Source organism: Setaria viridis, chromosome 2 (genome assembly GCF_005286985.2).
Source record: "Setaria viridis chromosome 2, Setaria_viridis_v4.0, whole genome shotgun sequence".
Taxonomy (NCBI): Eukaryota; Viridiplantae; Streptophyta; class Magnoliopsida; order Poales; family Poaceae; genus Setaria; species Setaria viridis.
The window spans coordinates 2,645,981-2,666,104 of record NC_048264.2 but is presented as its reverse complement, the minus strand read 5'-3'; the positions used below and the strand labels follow the sequence as shown (position 1 = coordinate 2,666,104).

Genomic DNA, 20,124 nt, shown 5'->3' with positions numbered 1-20,124 from the left:
CCTGTCTTCGCTCAAAGCTATGGGGAAAAAATTGTCTCCTCTGGCAACAAAAGTAGCTACTGCGCATCATTGCATGGGTGTAGTCTAATTTTACCTACGCTTTTAACGTTGATGATGCCATTTTCGTACTGAGACCCAAAATTCATTCAGAAGAATACAGTACTTAGGTACTCAACAAAAGAGTAACCTCTATCCACAACACACCTAAGGTAGTTGAAATCGGACGTTTGAGAAAAATGACAAGAATCTTTCGTAGCTCGTACTACAATAGTTTTTGCACTGTTTTACTAATATACTACTACAGTGATCCAAATTGTGTTTCAGAGGCCATATCAGTAATCACATGTTTTTCTTTTATGAAATGAAGAAGTCAAAATATCAATACTGCTAAGCTACTAATCAAAAGTTCCATGTTATTCTCTCCAGTCATAAATAAGTGACACGGTTTGCAACACAACTTTGGCTAGTACATTTTGCTACAATTAAAATATTTATAAATATAGTAAATTAAAGATACTTTGATGGAACGGCATTGCGAGATAAATCTTCTCTAACATATAAAAAGTAGAATAGATGGCTTGAGACAACCCAAAAACATCACCTTTTCTGTGACCATAGAAATAAAGTAGAATAGTTGATTTTCAGGAGAAAAAGGGTTTTTTTTTCTTGGTGAGAGGTTGTCTAGCGCACCATGAATATTAGGCTAATAACCAACAAAGCAAGATTCGACTACGTACTCCCTTGTACCAAACTACTGGAGCTAAGTGATGACTGCCACCTACAATCTCATTTTCAATTCTCAACATCGTCTAGCATGCTGCATACAAGAATCAGCGTACATAGCATACATACTGCATATATACAAGAATCGGCATACATAGCACACAACAAGAATTATTGCACCGAAGGATGATTTCGATGACGACCAATGCACGTACTCCATTATATACAAGAATCAAGCATACTTGTTCCTCTAGAGAGCTGTAGAATTTCTGTGTGTGAGAGAGAGAAATTAATAGTAAATGGACGGGCCGGCAGAGACCTGAACGTGCATGCATGCAAAGTGAACAGTACCAGGGAGGAGGCGGGACCTGAACAATCCTGCCCGGTACGGCCACTTGCTGAATCGCGGTGGCGTGGCAGCGTCAACTATTTAAGCGCATGGATGCTCCACCGAGCTGCAGAGGCGATGAGGCAGCGCCGCAGCGGCCATGCATGCAGCCGGCCGGCGCCGGCCAGGAACGTGGATCCGGCCGGCCCCCACCCACTCACGCGCCATGGCCACCGGCCGGCAGCCGCTGCACTGCAGGCGGTGGCAGATCAGAGTGCGGCAGCAGAAGACGGCGAGCGGAGCAAGACAAGCGCAAGCCGCCGCGGCGGGCATACGTACGTGCTCCCACCCCGCCGATGATCACCTGCTCCGCGTGGCCGCAGTTAATTGGCATCCAGCGCCAGCGTTTGCTTTATTTGCCTGTTGTCTTGTTGTGTAGCGGCGGCCATGGCGAATCTTCTCGCGTCCGCCCATCACCGGCCGGCCGGCCCGGTGATCGATCGATCGCCGCAGTCCACAGCTCCTCTTGCACGTGCAGACATGGCCGGCTGATGTGGTGCTACTCATCAAAGATTCTGTTGTGTTATGAGGGTTTAGTTAATTTCAACTTAAATCGTAAAGAGAAAACCTTAGAATTTCTAAACCAAATATTTTCCAATTTGACTGCCGTATGGTTGTTCTCAACTTCTCATAGCCTCCAGAACAATTTGACATTTTGCACTTATGGAGGCAATACAATCGAGGATTCACCACTTGTCGGCTTGTCCTAGCTTTAATAAGAGTGCTCGAGCCAATGAATGAAGTTATTTTAGTGGCTACCTCGTCCGGTCGGATATAAGTCGGTTAGTACATGTTGACATAGTCTCCACTAGTACAGAAATAATGGTTTCTAGCACCGGGCAAGAACACGTTTGCAGGGGTGGATCTTGCACCCGCTGCACCTGCTTTTCGCAGCTAAAAGTAGCGATTTGCAAGGATGGATGCTCACCCGACCCCATAAATGAAATAAAAATTAAAAAAAGAAAAAGGGCACAACCCCGCCACCCAACCGCACCGCTGTTGGACCCCCACTCCTGGGGGTCGTGCTGCCCCCGGCTGCTGCGCCTCCAGATCGAAGACCTGCTGGGGCCGCCAGCCGCCGCGCCTCTAGACCTCCCACGCCGAGCTGGGTCGGCCGCTGGCGCCTCGCCTCTCGAGCACCAGGCAGCCACCCGCCCACGAGAGAAGAAATTGAGGGAGAGAGAAGGGAGAAGGAGGCTAGGAGTGGACGGGGAGAAGAATTGAAGTTGAGGAAGAGGGAAGGGAAAAGGAGGCTAAGAGTGGACGGGGAGAGGAAGAAGACATAAGGAAGGAAGTGGGCATGTGGGTCCCGCACATAACCACCGCGCGTCGTTTTTTAGGAGCGGACGATGCTGTCACCCATGCCTGGAAACGTCAGGGTTTCCGAGGTCGGCTATTCTTTTGGTCCGCCCCTGGAAAAAAAAGGCTCGCTCCTACAAATCAATTTTGTAGTAGTGCTCCAAGATCACACTTTGACTAGCAATGTCTATAAAGTTGTAGTATATAAAGTAGAAACATTTATATATTATGAAAGTATTTTTTTTATAATGAATCTAGTGACAATAATGTTTTGTTGTCAATCTATATAAAGTTTTATATATTTATGGTCAAAGGTGAACAAGTTTAACTTATTGGGACAATCATATTAGAGGAAATTATATTTCCGATGGTAGGAACTATAAAAATGTTAGGTTTTCAGACAGATCACCACGTTGGCTAATTTGGTAATATTCAATGTTCTATCAGATAGGATTTAAATCCTAGAAAACCCTAAAATAAATATCTAAACCAACCTTTCATATTTGACATCGCTTGGTTATTTCCCAGCGTCCAAAAATTCGATATTTTGCTTAGTATATATATAGTGCTTGCCAATCTATGTATTCATGAGGTCTTTTTGTGGAGGTTAATTGTTCAAAGATTCACCATAACTTCAATTTGCTGCAACGTTGATAGGACATGCATGGCGATGAGTGAATGTTGGTAGAACATGTCTCTACTGTGAGCTCAAAGAAGGACATTGATCGAGATAGTAGATTTCACCAATGTGAAGCCAGTGAAGTTGTGGGTATAATGTTAGGTTTTGGGAGGCAGATCTCCACATAGCCAATGGTTATATTTTGAAAAATGACTGTGCATATATACCCATTGTGGTCACTTATCTTTGTAGCAGTATTATGTTGCGCTGTGGAATTCAAGCAAAAAATCGCGCAAGTTGAGACTGGATTTCGTACGTGACAAGTACAAAATGTTAACGAAAACGACAAGAGTCCTATCAAGCGCTTTAAGTAAACAAGGAAACGTACCTAGAAAGGGCCGTGCGGCGCTGTGCATGCAGGACCTTTCACCATGACAGTAGTAGTATTCGGTTTCACCATTAGTCTCCAAAAGAAACGGGTTTCTACAGTGCTTATGGTTGTCATAACTCATAACCTTTCTCTTGGAGTATAGGGTTTAGCTAGATTTCCTTCATGCATGTGTGATAGATTATGGTTTGGGGGCTGGGCGTTGTCATGCTCAGGCTGCAATGCTGTGCATGATTCTCTAAGCACACATGGCAGTAAAAAAAGACAGGCCGGTGAAATCATATACGAGTGCGGAGTGCCTTGACCCACAAAAGTTTGGTCCACAACTCCACACACACCCCATGCACAGGGGAATCCTACTTGTTGCCAAAGCCAAGCGCTGGGAGACAAAGCCCAGTCCAGGGAGGACAGCACTACTGTGTGCAAAGGGACCGGGAGAGAGATTGCACGCAACCATCCACACAAAAAGCTCAACCAGTGTTCTTGGTAGGTGCGTCGTCTTAACTGTACGCTTAATTTGCATTTAATTTAATTCCGTGATGTGTTGTGTGCGTGCATCAGGTCAGTGTGCAGATGTGTACAAGCACAAGATTTTACACACCCCACACACAGGCCGGCCGCATGGATCGGAGCAGCAGCAGCAGCAGCTATAGCAAGAAGGACGAAGAGAAAGGCCGCCTGACAGAGCTAGCTAGTGTCATGTGTCGCCGGCCGGCGACTAGCGCTCCGGCATCCTGATCTAGGGTTTCCGCATCTGCGTGCAGGTTTATGTTTGTCTCTGCTCGCGGCATATCTCATGTAATTAATAAAGCAAGATGGAGATCAGAGGTTGGCCTTTTAGCTTTTCTTTAGATAATGGCTGCAGGCTTTTTAGCTAGGGTTTGGTGCGAGAGCTAGCAGCTGTGTGGTGAGGAGCTACAGCTAGGTCTTTCGAAAAAGGAGCTACTGCAGCTAGAGTGTGTGTGGCCGTGCTGTAGTGCGTGGGATTAGGGCACATCGAGGGCCTGATCTCATCATCATCACCCTGGGGTCCGGATCAGCTCTATATATTTGTTATTGCCAAACACCTTCGACCTCGCTCCAGCTTCTTCCTAGCTCAGCTATCTAGTCGCCTAGTCCCCATTATTCTCACTCATTGTTCATATGTGTAGTATGTGCGAGGGAGAAAGAATAATGTGAGCTGTGTTGAGGGCGATTGCTGCTAGCAATGGAGAAGATCTTGCAGGCGTGAAAGCATCCCTTGAGCTTGTCTTGACACAGGACATGATGTGCTCTTGCGTGCAAGGCATATTTTGGTCGGAGGCGAGATGGCGGCAGGAGGAAGAGAGGTGAAAACTAGGGAATATGCCTGGCTCCCTGTATGCCACTCGCACGGCTACCACCTGGACGATCATATCGGAGCCCTGATCGATCGGTGGCCGATGCGGCTGGCGTGCGAGGTGCCAAGCATGGCCCTGCTCTCTCTCTCTCTCTCTCTCTCTCTCTCTCTCTCTCTCTCTCTCTCTCTCTCTCTCTCTCTCTCTCTCTCTCTCTCTCTCTCTCTCTCATTTGATCTGCTTAGCATTTCTTATTTATTCACATAATATATAGTCGCTGACCCGTGCATTCGCAAAGGCTAGAGAAGCTAGACTCACACATGCTAACCTTTATCCTTTGTATGAGGTATTCGTATAGTATATGCAACATTATTTGAATCTAATGTTGATTATATACAGATTTAGCCTTTGATGTACTACTGTACGGACCAACTTGCCGAAGTGCTTTGAGCCCTGCTACCCAAGTTAAAAAAGTGGTTGTCTTGTGAAATTTTGTGCATATGTGCATATGCATTCCAGAAAAGAAAAACATCGTACGTACATATATATGCAGTGCTTGCTTTTTTTTTCTATAGAATTCATATATAATTCATGATTCATGGTTAACTAGACTCATATCCCACTAACTCTAGTTTTTTGGGGAAGCATGTATGTTTTTTTTTAGCTCGAAGAGGTGTAGAACACCTAGTCTCTCTTTTTTTTTTTTGGAAAAGAACACATTTAGTTTGCTAGTCACATAAGACATCTAGTACTATTGTATTGTAGGAAGCTGGCATATATACAGCTGTGATGAAATCTCTACTGCTGTGGGTGTGTGTAGCTAGGTTTGAGTCTTCCACGAGTAGAAAATAATGTACTCATGCATTGGCTTTATTTTTTAATAAAAAAACTTAATAATGTGTTCTTGGACTCGTATCATAATGCTCCTAGTCTTTTCTTCTCCTTTTGGAAAGGTACCTTCTATAGCTTGAAGAGAACACATTTGTTAATCACATAAACATATGTAGTGTTGTATTATAGGAAGCTGGTCGATCACATAAACACCTTTGTTAATCATTTCTTATTTAGGAATCCAAGTTTGATTCCTAACTCTGATATATACATGTGTCATGTGTGTGTATGCTGCTGCGTGTGTGAGAGTGTGATGTGGGTTGAGGCGGCGCGCGCACGATGACAAACCAGCCCAGGCCCCAGGGAGACGGACGCGTTGAAGTTTGTGTGGCCCCGTCGCAAATGCCACGGCCCAGCGAGCCATACGCTATGGGCTTTTCTTCTAAACTCTACTATGCGGCATTGGGCCGGACGGCGGGCATTGGGCAGCAGGATTACGACTCAACGTTTGGTCGTTCATATCCATCCAGTCGAGCAAGGGGGAATTTGTTTAAAAGTTTAACTTTCATGATATACGTCTCTTATCACGTAAGATGGTATATATATTTTGTAGATATATTACTAATCAAATAAGTGTAATATTGGAGACCGCAATATCCTAATGAACTTATATTTTCTACTACCGGTGGAACGCCATATGATCCATGGTAGATATGCATATGCCATTCCCTCTATTCGAAACACATTTTTTGAGAGCTGCCTGTTATATTGAAAAGAAAGAGAGGCTAGAAAGCCCAAAGTAATTACAGGTGCTACAGGAAATTACACCTTATACACAAGATTTGCCAAATGTTTCGCGGGTCCTTGATTCTTGAAGCAACTACTGATGCTGATGACTCGATCGAAAATGCGAGTGTTGCGCTCCTTCCACACTTCCCAGCAGCAAATGAGAATGATAGGCGATCGTAGTCCCTTAAGTGGCCTGCTCCTAGTTCGCTGGGAGAATCTCCGGTACTGCAGCCAAGTAGCTAGTTGGGTCCAGATGCGTGTTGAAAACCTACACTCGAATCGAAGAAGAGGTGTTTCCCTGTCTCCAGCGCCCGGCGGCCAACCACTGGAGCTCAGTCTATCCAGCTAGCCACGCAATGATTCTTAAACCGCGGAGATAGAAAACGTAGGAATACATTATTGCCATCTTCAATCATATGGACTGAAGAATGAAGTTACACATGAAACTGCATGAATGATCGTTTAGACGGAGCACATAAAAAACAAAAATAGATAGTGAAACAAAGGGAACTTTTTGCAATGTTTATCCTTGATATCGTTCCCCTAAGATTCCTTTGAACTTGTGTGAACTCAAGTCCTTTGTTCCAACTTCCCAGAGGCTTCGTAGGAAAACTTTAGGCAGGATTCAAGCATCGACCACTCGACGATATTTGAATGTTCTCACGGAGGATGCAAAGGGCTGGCCTTTTTCCATTTTTTTCTTTTGCGTTGCTATAGGAAAAAGAAAACACGGAGATGGAGACTAAAATGACCACCGAGCCCTCAGCCGATGCTCTCGATCGGGAACTCTGACTGCTCGCCTCCTCGGTCTCTCGGCCACACCGGCCGGCGGACACGGGCTCCACTTCGCCGCGGGCCATCGCATTCGCAGGTGAGGTGATCCTATCCATCCCCCACGTTGTTTCTCATGTGTAGTATTTAGGAGTACGATCGAGCGAGCTAGAAAGTAGCCATCATCCTCTATGAAATGGAATAAGAAGATCAAACGGTATAGATAATGGGGGTGATTGCTGGGGTAGAAATGAGAGTATGAGACGCACAAATAGATGAACAATCTTTTTTCTCTCTTGATCCTAGGGATTTCAATCACCCACTTGGCAGATTGAATTGAAATCTAGTTTAGCGTGCACTGAATTCAGCTTGTTGGAAAGAACTGAAAAATGCCTCAGCCTCTGGTTGAGCTTTCAGTAATAATGATGTGGGGGATGGAACTTGGGTGATAAATCCTCTCTCGTAATGTCCTGTTTGGAGGAGAGGTTTCCACCAATTCAACAATCACCGTAGGCAGGATTGAGAATTATTGGTGGATCCGAAACTTGGACAATGTTTAGGTACCCCTAAATCCTAACTTTGGCACTATGTAAAAAGAAGATTCCCCATCACATCAAACTTACAGTACATGCATGGAGTATTGAATATAGACGAAATCAAAAACTAATTGCACAGTTTGGTTGTACTTTGCGAGACGAATTTTTTGAGCCTAATTAGTCAATATTTGGACAATAATTCACAAATACAAACGAAACGCTACAGTATGTTACAGTGCTGGCACAGTATTTTTGGTTGTCTAAAATCGGGCAACTAAACATGGCCCAGTTGAAAGTGGCGGCATGAGTTCCTAGTGCTTCCAAGTCCAACTTCGCCATAAAGCTGCATGCTCATGTTATTTCATATTTGGGATCGAATAAGTAATGGTAGTGGTAGTGGTAGGCATTTTATAATATTTCTAACCACAAATCTGTTATAACAATTTTTAACAAAATTTTCATATTGTTAAACTAATTGGTGGTAGTGGTAGGCATGTTATATAGGAAAGAATAAGTAATGCTCTTCTCTGTAAATTTAATTGTCTCGCGAATTAGTTTCTATATGTGCAAGTAATTTTATAATTAGCTCATATTTAATCCTCCTAATTAATATCTAAATTTTTAATATGACAGGGACTAAAATTTAGTCCGTGGAAGTGTGGAACCAAACAACCCATTAAAGTAAACTCCAAATCATCTTACACAAAAATTTGAAGGGTTAAATTATCAGGTTCACACGGGGACGAGAGCCGAACCGTCCGCCTAAACTACTATAAAATGACCATCGAGCCCCCAGCCGATGAACAGCGCCAGCGGCCACTTCGCCTTTCCTCGCTGCTCTTGGCCTCCTGCCCTGCTCGCTCCGTCTCCTCTCTCCCTCGCGGCCGCACCAGGCCAGCGACCGTAATGGCCACTGCGCCACCGGGGGATCCGCCGCCGCCGGACTCCGCAGGTGATCTTCTCCACCCTCTTCATTGTTTGCAGATGTTCACCAAGGAGCACTAGCCGTTAAGGTCCACGAAATTGAAGGAAATGCGTAGGGTTTTCACCAGGAGTATAAGAGAAACGAGCGAGTGTTTTAGGGAGAGGGCAGGATCCGGTAGCGGACACAGCCACAGAGGATATGGGGATGGGGATGGAGGGGGATCGGAAGGGGGGATTTTTACTTCTCTTTTATTGAAGCCACATTTTTGGGGTACAGGTAGGATGCACAGATAGGCAACCTTTTTCCTTATATTCTAATGAACTGAGTTGAGTTACCAGAAACCACATCTCAAATTGCAATCTGGTTCATATGCATTAGGTTAGCCGAATTAGGCTTGTTCAATAACTGTAGAGGGCTTCGGTTTGAGCTTTGAGGTTACGATGGTGTAGGGATGGGAATTAGTAAATTAGTTGATGATACTTGATCTATTGTTTATAATATTTGTGGGTAGACAAATAGATGGAAGATACATAGTGAAATGGCTTCTTGAATGTTTCCTCGGGATTTGAATGGCACAACACCTCAACTGCACATTTTGCCTTTGAGTCACCTTAAAATTAGAAATTTTGGTAAAAAAAAAATGTATACCCTAACAGCTTGAACGCAATTGAGTCACCTAGCTGAGCAGCTCAGCATTTGTTTTCTACTTTTCTCAAGATGACTGCATTCCACTAAAGAAGAGGACTTTGTGCGGTATCCAGCAGCATGTCCAGGTAAATTCTCTTATATTTTTCTTCATAGCTTAAGCAAGTGCCTTTCCGTTACTCTGGTGAAACGTGCATCTCTTTTTACTAATGTTATAGGAGAAACAATTCTATACGTTTTAGTCATCCTTTTGCTATAGTGCATTTCTTTCATATACTTGAAGAAAACTTCCTACGTGGTTCTTTTTATAGACGTTTCATGAAAGAACGAATGTGTTATTTTTTTTATGCTTGAAGGTGATGCTTCAAATGATATTTGTGGTTCAGCAATACAATTTCATCTCATGCTTTATGTAGAAATAGTCCTAGGAGTTGATGGTTGTTGTAGAACATGGAGAGGATCGGAAAGGTCCATTAGGTTAATCAGATTCTTTAAAGGATGATAAAATAGATGCAAATTTTATTGGTCTGTGGGAAATCTAATAATACTTGGAGGCAGTATCATTTTCCTTCGCACTGATACTGATATTGAACTGATATTGATCTCCAGAATTTCGTGATGGTAGTTTCAATACACAAAGTTTTGCTGTGGCATTAGGGGTTGTTTGGTTTGAAGCTCGTGGTTTGTATGTGGCTTGAATCAAACAACACTGATCTAAAGCAATTTAATGGTAATATTTTAGTAGCAAATACAGAGATGTTTGGACCCTCTTTCTGCTTGGCCTTGTGCGTTCACTTGCTGAATTGATTGAAGGATAGAATATGAGGCATTATGCAAATCGAACGAAAATGTGTTTATTCTGTATCTTTAGGAATATGTTCTTCTCTATGTGAGCTTATACGCTAGAGCTACAAGTCTGCCAAGAAAGAAGAAACTTATTTCGTGCCCAAATAGACATTGCACTCAATGCTTATGTTCAAATTATGCCTTCTCTGTTGTAAACAAAATAAGTTAAACATTCAGTTGCTAAAATCCCATAATACCTATGATTCTATTTCTTCTGCAGACTCCTGATAGAATCAGTTCGCTACCTGATGACATTTTGGTCAGCATTCTTTCGCTAATGACTGTAAGGGAGGCTGCAATGACTGACTGTCTTTCCACCAGATGGAGACACCTCTGGGCAATATGTTGACCATCTCATCCTTGACCCACATGCTCTTGGGATGCAAGTACAAGCAGATTCAAATAATCATGGAAATCCAAATTTCTATAACCCAGAAGCTACAAAGTTTGTGCATAAAGTTAATGAACTTTTGAGCCATCATAATGGCAATAAAATCAAGATGTTCAAGGTCCATTTCCCATTAAACTCAGCCCATGCTTCTGAGCTAGATCGCTGGGTTGCGTTTGCAGTTGCATCCCATGTAGAAACATTTGTCCTTTTCCTTGGTGACAAGCATGTCATGGGGGACCACAGAGCATACAGAGCCATATGTCTTCGCTTTGAAGCATTTTTCTGATGTCAGAAGCTGTCAATTGCATACATTGTCTCTAGACAAGTGCATTTTAGAAACAGCCCTGCAAACCTCAATGGATTTTCCAATCTACATTACCTGTTACTCCACCATGTGCAAGTGGTTGATGATGTTGTTCTGAGTATCGTGTCCAGCTGTCAGGCTCTCTGCTACTTGAATCTGAGCCGTTGCAATAAATTGAGAAATCTGCACAATTGGTGGCCATGGAAGTTTATTGCTGCAGTAGAATAAAAAGTATCAGTATTCATGCTGAAAAGATCAAGAGTTTCTCATACATGGGTCATCCAAGGGTACATACTGTGTACGAGTGTGCACCGGTTCTTTGAGAGCTCAGTGCATCTCATGTGGAAACTAGCTACCAATCCCCTTTAAACTGCTTAGGTGTATTTCCTGAGCTCAAAATGCTGACATTGCAATTTCCATCACGTTTACAGGTATGCAAGAAACCATCAATTTTTCGTGTAACATCTATAGAAGTTATGTTCTTGCTAAACAGGTCTCTGTTTTTCCTCTATTTCTTTTTTGGGCTATCTACAGATATCTTGTGTACTACTGCACAGTGGAAAATTCGCCGGTTTGAAGGATATTACTTTGGGTATCTTATTTAGATCTTGGAAAAAGAGCATTCGTTTTGTGGCTTTTGTCCTTAAAGTTGCCCCTTTAGTTGAAACACTTAAGGTTGAGGTATGTAACACAATTTTAACAGTCAGATTTCAGAATTTTTTCTGGCCCTCACGGTCCCACTAACTGAGTGGTCACTGTTCAGCTATACTTTAGCCTTGTACTGTCTCATGTTGGTTTATTTATTTGCAGGCTCGTGGCAACCTACGACCACCGAAAGATCTTAAGGTTAGATGGCCCAAGAATTTTGCGGAAACAAGGCTCAGGACTATTAGGATTGAAGGGTTTAGTGGGGAATCAGAGTTCGTTGTTGCAACTATTGTTTTTTCTGTGCTCAAGACACTGCTAATTGACACTGGCCGTCGTGGCCGAGCCAAGTGCCGAGGCTTGTGGAGCAGGAGTAAGAGGTCTGAAGATGCCGTGAGGCAAGAGAGGTGGCACAGATACACCTGGCCCCTAATGTTCCGTCCACCGTGAAGCTTAGTATCATGTAACTTGTTGATACTAAGCTAGTTATTACATGATACTAAGAATGCCATAAGTGATGGTCAGAAAATATTTTGTTATGACTTGGTAGCTGGTGGCAACTGAGTGTAGTGAAGAAGGTTGGTGGAATGCTGTATGCATGGTTGCTGTACTAATTTGAAAATCGTTTCCAAAAGCTATTTGCAGATCAAGAATGCCCAAGGTAACTTGATGGTAGTGTGCGTGTTCTTTCTGATCTTCCTTTTGTCACAGCTGGGATGCCGTATCTCCGGGTATAGCGGTCGAAAACCTCAATTTAGGGAGGATTTCATGCTTGCATGTAGCTTTAGGATGTTGAGAAATTGGGCAATCCGAATGCATGTACACGCATGACAGCATGCATGAGTATGCTACCATGGCTGCCGTACTAGATAATTGCCATGCATGGCCAGCGCTAATTGATGTGCATGGAAATTAAGAAACAAATTTACGTGCACTAAAATTAGGAAAGAAATGCTAATTGTCGTATAAGAGCAACTCCAAGAGGCCGCTAATCTTACCCCCAATACTTTTTTTAGGGAAAAAAGAGAAAAAACGAACTCCAACAGTCCACCCAAATCTTCCCCAATTTTTTAGCAACGCTAAAAAACATCCCTTCACCCCGCATATTTTAGCGACGTGCGGCCTTCCCCCAATCCCCCCGACCTCCATTCCCGCGCCCCCTTTGCACGCTCCTCTCCCGGTATTGGTTCCAGTGGTGGCAGCGCTGCTCTCCCGGCGGCGCCCTCCTCTCCCAAAGGCGGCGCTCCTCTCCCGGTGGTGTCCCGGTGGCGGCCCTCCTCTCCCGGCGTATATGAATAAATAAGGTGTGAGACTCCGGCCGGTGTCCCGCAGCAGGTCTGAGGCACCGTCTCCCACGTATGCACGCACAGCAACTCCATGCACGCATGGCGTCGGCGGCCTGTGCGCCTGGGTGCTGTCGACCAGAGCCACACCACATGCCATGCTCATGGCCGTGCATCAAAAGGCTGGCAGCTGATAGATTAATTGATGCTTTTTTGCCCAGAGAACCAAGCTGAGCATAAATTGGACGCCTCAAGGTCAGATCCATTGAGCCGTGGATGCGTAATGGAATCATTGCATTGCATGCGATGGAAGGAAAATTGCAGGCAAGGTAGCGGCGGCGAGCTTGCAGGCAAGAAGAGGATTCGCGTCGACCTGGAGCTCGAAGCGGAGGAATTGCTATACGCAGTGGAGGAATTTCTGTGCACATCGATGGAGATGCTTCGGTGGACAAGAAGTAGAGGAAGATAAAGGGGAAGATAGATGGACTCGTCCTCGATCGAGTCCAAGAACACAAGGCAGATCTGGAACTCGACACCGGCGAGGGTCTTCTGGTCACGGTGGTGGGAAAAAAAAGCACGGATCCTAATGAGTCCAATACGATGACGTGGCCTGTTTTGAATTATTGGGGGTAATTTTTAGCGATCTGCTGTGGGCTGATACATTTGTAGGGGAATTTTTTTTTAGCATAGCCCCCAATACCTCGTTTTGGGGGAGAATTTTTTAGCATACTCTTGGAGTTGCTCAAGAAAGGAAAGAAGTACTATACTTTCCATGCATGCCTAAGTTTAATTAGAGAAGGAAAATTGACCCGTTGACCTATGAACGGAAGGGCCATATCGGTGCCCTGATTGGCTGGTTGATTGATTGCTAAATTTCTGCTGGAAAGGTGGGATGCGAGGAAAAAAAAGGCACGGTGAATATTCCTGGGGAGCTGGAAATTTTTCGTTCCGTTTTGGTCCTCTCCTCTTCGATCAAATGGAGCTTAATTTGGGTTAATTGGATACGTGCCATTATAATTTTCCGATTTTTAAGCCACACCACTACTGTTTGCGTTATAGGATGATAGAGACCATTACAATTTTGATATTATTTGAGATGTGCCATTATACACGCTTAGGATGATATCGGTTCCAACTGCAGGTTACCGCGCATATAACCTTATGGTCGGAATTACCCCTATGATTATGTCCTGCAGCTCTCCCTCTCCACTCACTGATGTGTGGGTCCCACTCGTCATCCCCCTCCTCCCTCCTTCATTCCCCTCCTTCTCACCCCCGCGCTGCCCTCCTTCCCAATCCCCACTCGCGGCGCTCACTAGTGTGGAGTTGGCAGAGGCCGTGCGCATGGGCGGTAGCGCTCTGGACATGGTCGCTCTGAAGTAAGGGAGGTACTCGCTCATGAAGGGGTTCAGATAGCTCGCTGCCGCCTCCGGGAGACGGCAACGGCACATCACTATTCTTCAATTCTCTGTTTTCTCTTCCAATTCACTGGATGTGCAACCGATTCAATTGTGCGTTGTCGTATTGTTTGATTCAAAGCCGATCCAATTCAGTGAGTGGAGAGGGAGAGTTGCAGGAGGGCACTCTAGATCATATGAAAATATAATGGCTTGTTTATGGGTCTAATGGTCTGGAAAACGTAGAAAATGACATATCTCAAACATACGAAGAATTGTAATGGCATCACCCCTGTAACGCAAATAGTAGTGTCGTGGTCAAAAATTGGAAAATTATAATGATATATGGATCCAATTAACTCCCTTAATTTTGGGTGAGTGAGGATTGTTTTCAATTATTTTTATTTATCTTTGAGTAAATAGTAAGCTAGTGTGCCACTGCGTGCCTCGGAAAAAATAATGAAAAAAAAATAATTATGAAATGACCTTTGAGCTCCCGGGCCCTATTATTAAAGCAGCCGGCGGCCACCGCTGGATTGGTGCGGCTTCTCGTGTAAGCTACCACACCAAAGCGCCACGCTGCTCGCCCCCGGCCGCACCGGCGAACTGACCGGCCGCGATGGAGCCCACTTCGTCGCCGGCGCAGGGTTGGGCGCCGCTAACCGCAGGTGATCTTCTCCACCCTCTCCGCTGTTGCCGATGAGCATTAGGAGTAGAAAGGTAGCCATTAGCTGGCTCTGCGAAATGGAACGGGAGGTTTAGGGTTTTTGCTGATGAGCATCCGTGTGTGTGATTGGTGATTCGTGTGTGATTCGGTAGCGGATGGAGGGGGATATTGCACTTGTGCCTAAGCAGCGTTGTTGGGGATTTTCAGTACAGATTAGAGACACATAGATAGACAGGCTTCTTAATTTTCTCGAGTACTCTTCGATCCTAGGCCAAGATCGAGTTTCTTTTCCAGAAATCAGATCTCGGATCTGCATGCTTCGAATTCTGCTTGACCATGGACTATTGATGTGAGGATGGGACTATGTTTCAAATTAGTTGGCGGGGATTGACGACATTATCCTGTTGTTTGGGTGGTGTGAAACACATATATGAACGAAATTCCACCAATTTAACAATTGGGGGATGGGGGATTAAGTCAGTGAATGCTAGGCACTATTCTTTCAGTGGTACGCGATGTACCCATCGACAACTAGATGCTAGTGGTAACTTCATCAATCTTGAGGATTTGCCGGCTCAGTTCTTTCGAAGGTGCTCATAGGGGTAGGGTTGCGTGTGTGTTCGTAGGGGCAAGTATGCGTGCGTGTATGTGAGCGTCTGTGTCTGTGTGGTTCAAAAAAAAGTCAGTGAATGGTTATTTACATTCCACCCCCAAATTTATTGAAGTTAGGATTCCCCAACTTCAACTCTTGCTTTGAAAGCAGCAATATGTGCTCCTAGTACCTCACTCACCTGTTCAACGTAATATGGTGGCGAGCAAGCGAGCTAGTAGCAAGTATAGGGGAGAAAACAACTCAAAAGGCTTATTGCTCCTAACCTTAGCATTTGAAAGAGCATAATAGATTAATGCCTCAAAGTTGACATTTCCCCTTTAATTGCATTTACCTGAACATCAACAGCTAGAATACAAGTGTTTCACCTAACTGTTCAGCTTAGAATTTTTTTTTAACTTATGTTTAGATGACTGCATCCTGCCAAAGAAGAGGAAGACTTGTTGCAGTGTCCAGCAACCTGCGCAGGTAAAACTTTCTTTTACTGTTTGACTACTATACTAGCTTCAACAAGTGCATTTCTATCACTGTAATGAAAACACATTTCTTTTTCCTGTAGTGCATTTTATTTTTACATACCTCAATAAGAAAAATTCCTTTGTAGTTATTTTGCTTGTTGTTCCATAGAAAGAACAATTGTGCTCATTTTATGCTTGAGAGTAATGCTGTGTGACAGGATATTTCTAAGTAAGCAATACAGTTTCACCTCAGGCTTTATGTAGAGATAATCCTAGAAGTTAATGGTCTTGATAAGATGTGGAGAGGATTGGAAGGTTCAGCCATTGAATTAACTAGATTCTTTAAAGGATGTATGTATTTTTGTTGCAATAGATATGAATTTAATTGTTTCAAAGGAAATCTGATGACACTTGAATGTAGCATCAACGTTCATTTTCCTTCTCATAAGAACTGTTCATTGGTATTAATCTCAACAGATTCACGGGCATATAAGCATAGTACCAGAAAGGTGATAGTAATTTCAATGTATAAAGGTTTCCAATGGCATTAGGGGTTGTTTGATTCAAAGGTCATAGATTCTAAATTTTGTTATACAGTGTCCAGTTTTGTAATGAGGCATGAACCAATCAGGCCTGATCTAGATAACAGAAATCAAATGGTAGTAGGAGATGAAAAGATGTTTGGGTCCACACTTTTCCTGACCTTTTGCTCTTTTTTCCCCCTCAAACATGATGCTTTCACTTGCTGAACTGGTTGTAAGATCAATCTGGAAGTATTATGCAAACAGAAGAAAAGTTTAGCAATCCTCCATGTGTATTTGTTCAAGGAAGATATTCTTTTGTTATCCATCTAGGCATTGTACTCAATTCTTATGTTGAAAGTTAAGTGCCACTTTTTTTCGAGCCTAGTGCCACCTGTTTTTTTTAATGAAATATGTAGTTGTTGAAGTGCCTTGCTTCTTATAATGCTGTTTCTTCTGCAGAATAATAACAGGATCAGCGCACTACCAGATGACATTTTGATAAAAATTCTTTCGCTAATGACAGTAATGGAGGCTGCAGTGACTGCCTGTCTGTCCACCAGATGGAGACACCTCTGGGGAAACGTCGACCATCTCATCCTTGACAAGCATACTTTTAAGATGCAAGTGCCAGAAAATTCAAATAATAACGAAAATCCTGATTTATGGAATCAAGAAGCTACAAAGTTTGTGAGTAAAGTAAATGAAGTTTTGCACCATCATAATGGTAACGGAATCAAAAAAATTGAAGTCAAATTCCCATTATCCTCATCACATTCCGCGGACCTAGATCACTGGGTTGAATTTGCAGCGACATCTGGTTCAAAAACACTCAACCTTATCCTTTCTGGCTATCATGGCATGGGGGCCACACGGCATGCAGAGAAATACAGCTTCCCTTTGAAGCATTTTGTTGACTTGGGAGGTTGCCGTTTGCACCAATTGCATCTATCCATGTGCAGTTTAGAAATAGTGTCTGCAAAACTCAGTGGCTTTTGTTATCTGGATTCCCTTTCACTTCACCGTGTATCGGTGGTTGGTTCAGTTGTTCTGAATATTATGTCCAGCTGCTGTGCTATCCGCCGCTTTGGCCTGCAACGATGCCATCGGTTGATTAATATGAGATTCGCTCATGCGAAATTGGTGGATCTGGTAGTACTTGGTTGTAAGGGCTTAATCAGTATTAGCATTCATGCTGAAAAGTTGAAGTATTTCTCATACAAGGGTCATAAGGTAGATATTGAGTATGAATGCGCACCAGTTCTTCACAAACTTCGTGCTTTCTTTGTGAAGAATAATGAATGTCCTTTATACTTCTTGGGTCATCTCCCTAATCTCACAGCACTGACCTTGCAGTTTCCCACATGTTTACAGGTATGTAAGAACTGTCACATGGGTGTGTAACATCTCTAGAAGTTGTATTGTTGCTGAATTTGTCTTTTTCTATCTTTTCCCTTTTTTGTTGTGCTACCTTCAGGTATCTCGTGTACTGCAACACAGTAAAAGATTTGCTGGTTTGAAGAACATCGTGCTGTGTCTCTTGACATCTTGGAAAACAAGCATCCGTTCGGTGGCTTACCTCCTTAAAGATGCTCCCCTAGTTGAAACACTTGTTCTTCAGGTATGTAAGTTGTGCTTGCTAGTTCATTGGGTTAAAAGTGCCAAGATTTGGAATTTTTTCTGAGTCCCACAACGGTTTCTAATATCTTAGAGGTTATTGATTTCTTTTTCTTTTTTTTGGAAAAATTCTGCCTTTAAACAACATTTCTTTCATACAAAATTAGGTTCTCTCTAGAGTATGGTGAAAGAATGGAGCCAGGTCCTGCAGATGTTTATATCCTGCTAATTTCTGACAGATATTTCATACTCCCTACTATTTGCTAATTTCTGACAGATATTTCATACTCCCAAATTACTATTTGTTTTGGATTTTCTAGATACATAGCTTTTACTATGCACCTAGATATATATTATGTCTAGATACTATGTATCTAGAAAAATCAAAACGAATAGTAATTTAGGACGGATGGAGTAGCTTTTAAACAAAACATAATAGTTACTGATGCTTTTTCGAGCAACATGTGTGGTCATTTATCTGTCAGCATTTTACTACCTTATGCTGGTTTATTTATTTGCAGGTTTATGGAAATCTGCAGCCGCAGAGTAAGCTGAAAATTATATGGCCCAAGAAATGTATACTTGGAAGGCTCCACGCTATTAGGATCAGAGGGTTTAGCGGGGAACCAGAATTGATGCGACTCTTGTCCTTTCTGTTAAAGAGGTCGCCTTGGCTGAAGAAACTGGATATTGACACACATCCACACAAGTACAGTGGCTTCAACAAATGGAAGAGGAAGAAGTCTGAAGATGCCACGAGGTGCTATTATGCGAGAGGGGTGGCTTTGACACACTTGCCCCTTGAGATTCCATCTACCGTGACACTTAGAGTTAGATGACTTGCGCGATTACAGACAAGAATGCCAATGCCGCTGGCAAGTTGTGGTCAGAAAATATTTTGCTATGACTTGGGTACTGGGCAGCAATGCAGGTGCAGGTGCAAGTGCAAAGCAGTAAATTGGAATGCCGTGGCAGGTTGTGCTTGTGCCGGTGGTTTGCTTTTCTTTTGTGATAGTTTAATTTGGAGTGGACTTTGCTGCTCAAATATTTGTAAATGGTGAAACTAATGTGAAAAACAGTTTCCATTAGCTATCTATAACTGATTAATAGCTAATATGCATTCCGAACGTCTATTTGTAATGAAGGGATATCTGAGGAGGCTTGTGAGCATAACCATTATATTTCTGTATTTTTGTTGTTGCTGATCAGATATCCATTTTAGGACACTGAAACCCAGTGGCTTCAGCTATGCAGACAAGGGGCTACAGGTTACTGGGATCTTGGTAGCAAACTAGCTGTGATCTAGTAGTAGTGTTGAGCGTGTTCCTCATAACGGGACGTTGTTATCCTCCAACCGAGGGTCTAGGATTCCAAAGAAGCTTTCTCGTTTATGTTTTGCAAAAACATGAAGCTAAAATACTGAAGAATCAAGAGCGAAATTTCAGGTGGGAGATTTATCGTGTGTTTTGGTCTAAAAGTAAAGGATAAAAGCATTTGCTACCGTTTAAAAAAATTGATTCGGTCATGTTCTTTTTTCCAAAAGAAAGGAAATTTGCTTCGGTCCGTGCGTTTGAAACAACCATTTGGCTGCATTTGGTGAAAACACGAGATATTCAAACAAACGGATCACTCAACTTAGCTATGAGACCTACGCGCTAGCCAACTGCGCCACCACCCCGTAGTTGGTACTGTAAATTATAAATATTAATAAATCATTTTCCTATTTTTACTAACGTATAAATGTCCCATTGATACGAGTGTAACGGTTTTTTTTTAACTTCTAGACAGGGACGAAATATTAGGGGGTCAATATAGTCGTGATCTATGAGCATTCTGGTGGTGTATTTTTCTTAAGAGTTATTTTGGATGACTAATTACATAAGTGGAATTTTTTCGAACTTTTGATGAGCTACTAAGAAAATGTGCGCATTAAACTACGAATGTGTCTAACTCACTCTCAAGGTAAGCACATAGTGATTGTGCTCACGCAGGTGCACCAAGACGTACGATATGTTAAAAGTTTAAAACTAGATGCATAGAATAAAGTTGTTAAACAAGCACTAAATATATATAAAAAATGAATAAAATATTGAATATTTGTGTAGTCCAAGTACTAGCTTGAAGTATTGGATAAAACTAAATCAATCCATGGATG

The 20,124-nt window shown here is 42.9% G+C and overlaps 1 protein-coding gene and 2 long non-coding RNA genes across 3 annotated transcripts; all 3 read left to right on the top strand.

Annotated features, from left to right (window-relative positions):
• Positions 1-3,816: 3,816 nt before the first annotated feature.
• On the top strand, positions 3,817-10,390 carry LOC140222026 (uncharacterized). Its single transcript, XR_011897522.1, has 3 exons — positions 3,817-3,903; positions 3,979-9,358; positions 10,297-10,390. It is a non-coding gene; the product is annotated as an uncharacterized lncRNA (long non-coding RNA).
• A 498-nt stretch (positions 10,391-10,888) lies between these two features.
• LOC117845238 (uncharacterized) lies at positions 10,889-12,091 on the top strand. Its single transcript, XR_011897521.1, has 3 exons — positions 10,889-11,202; positions 11,306-11,452; positions 11,582-12,091. It is a non-coding gene; the product is annotated as an uncharacterized lncRNA (long non-coding RNA).
• A 2,531-nt stretch (positions 12,092-14,622) lies between these two features.
• On the top strand, positions 14,623-19,096 carry LOC117843291 (F-box/LRR-repeat protein 13). Its single transcript, XM_034723857.2, has 5 exons — positions 14,623-14,764; positions 15,783-15,841; positions 16,815-17,726; positions 17,830-17,973; positions 18,491-19,096. Exons 1-5 carry the CDS (start codon positions 14,716-14,718, stop codon positions 18,806-18,808), a joined length of 1,482 nt encoding a protein of 493 aa, XP_034579748.1. The 5' UTR covers positions 14,623-14,715; the 3' UTR covers positions 18,809-19,096.
• Positions 19,097-20,124: the final 1,028 nt, after the last annotated feature.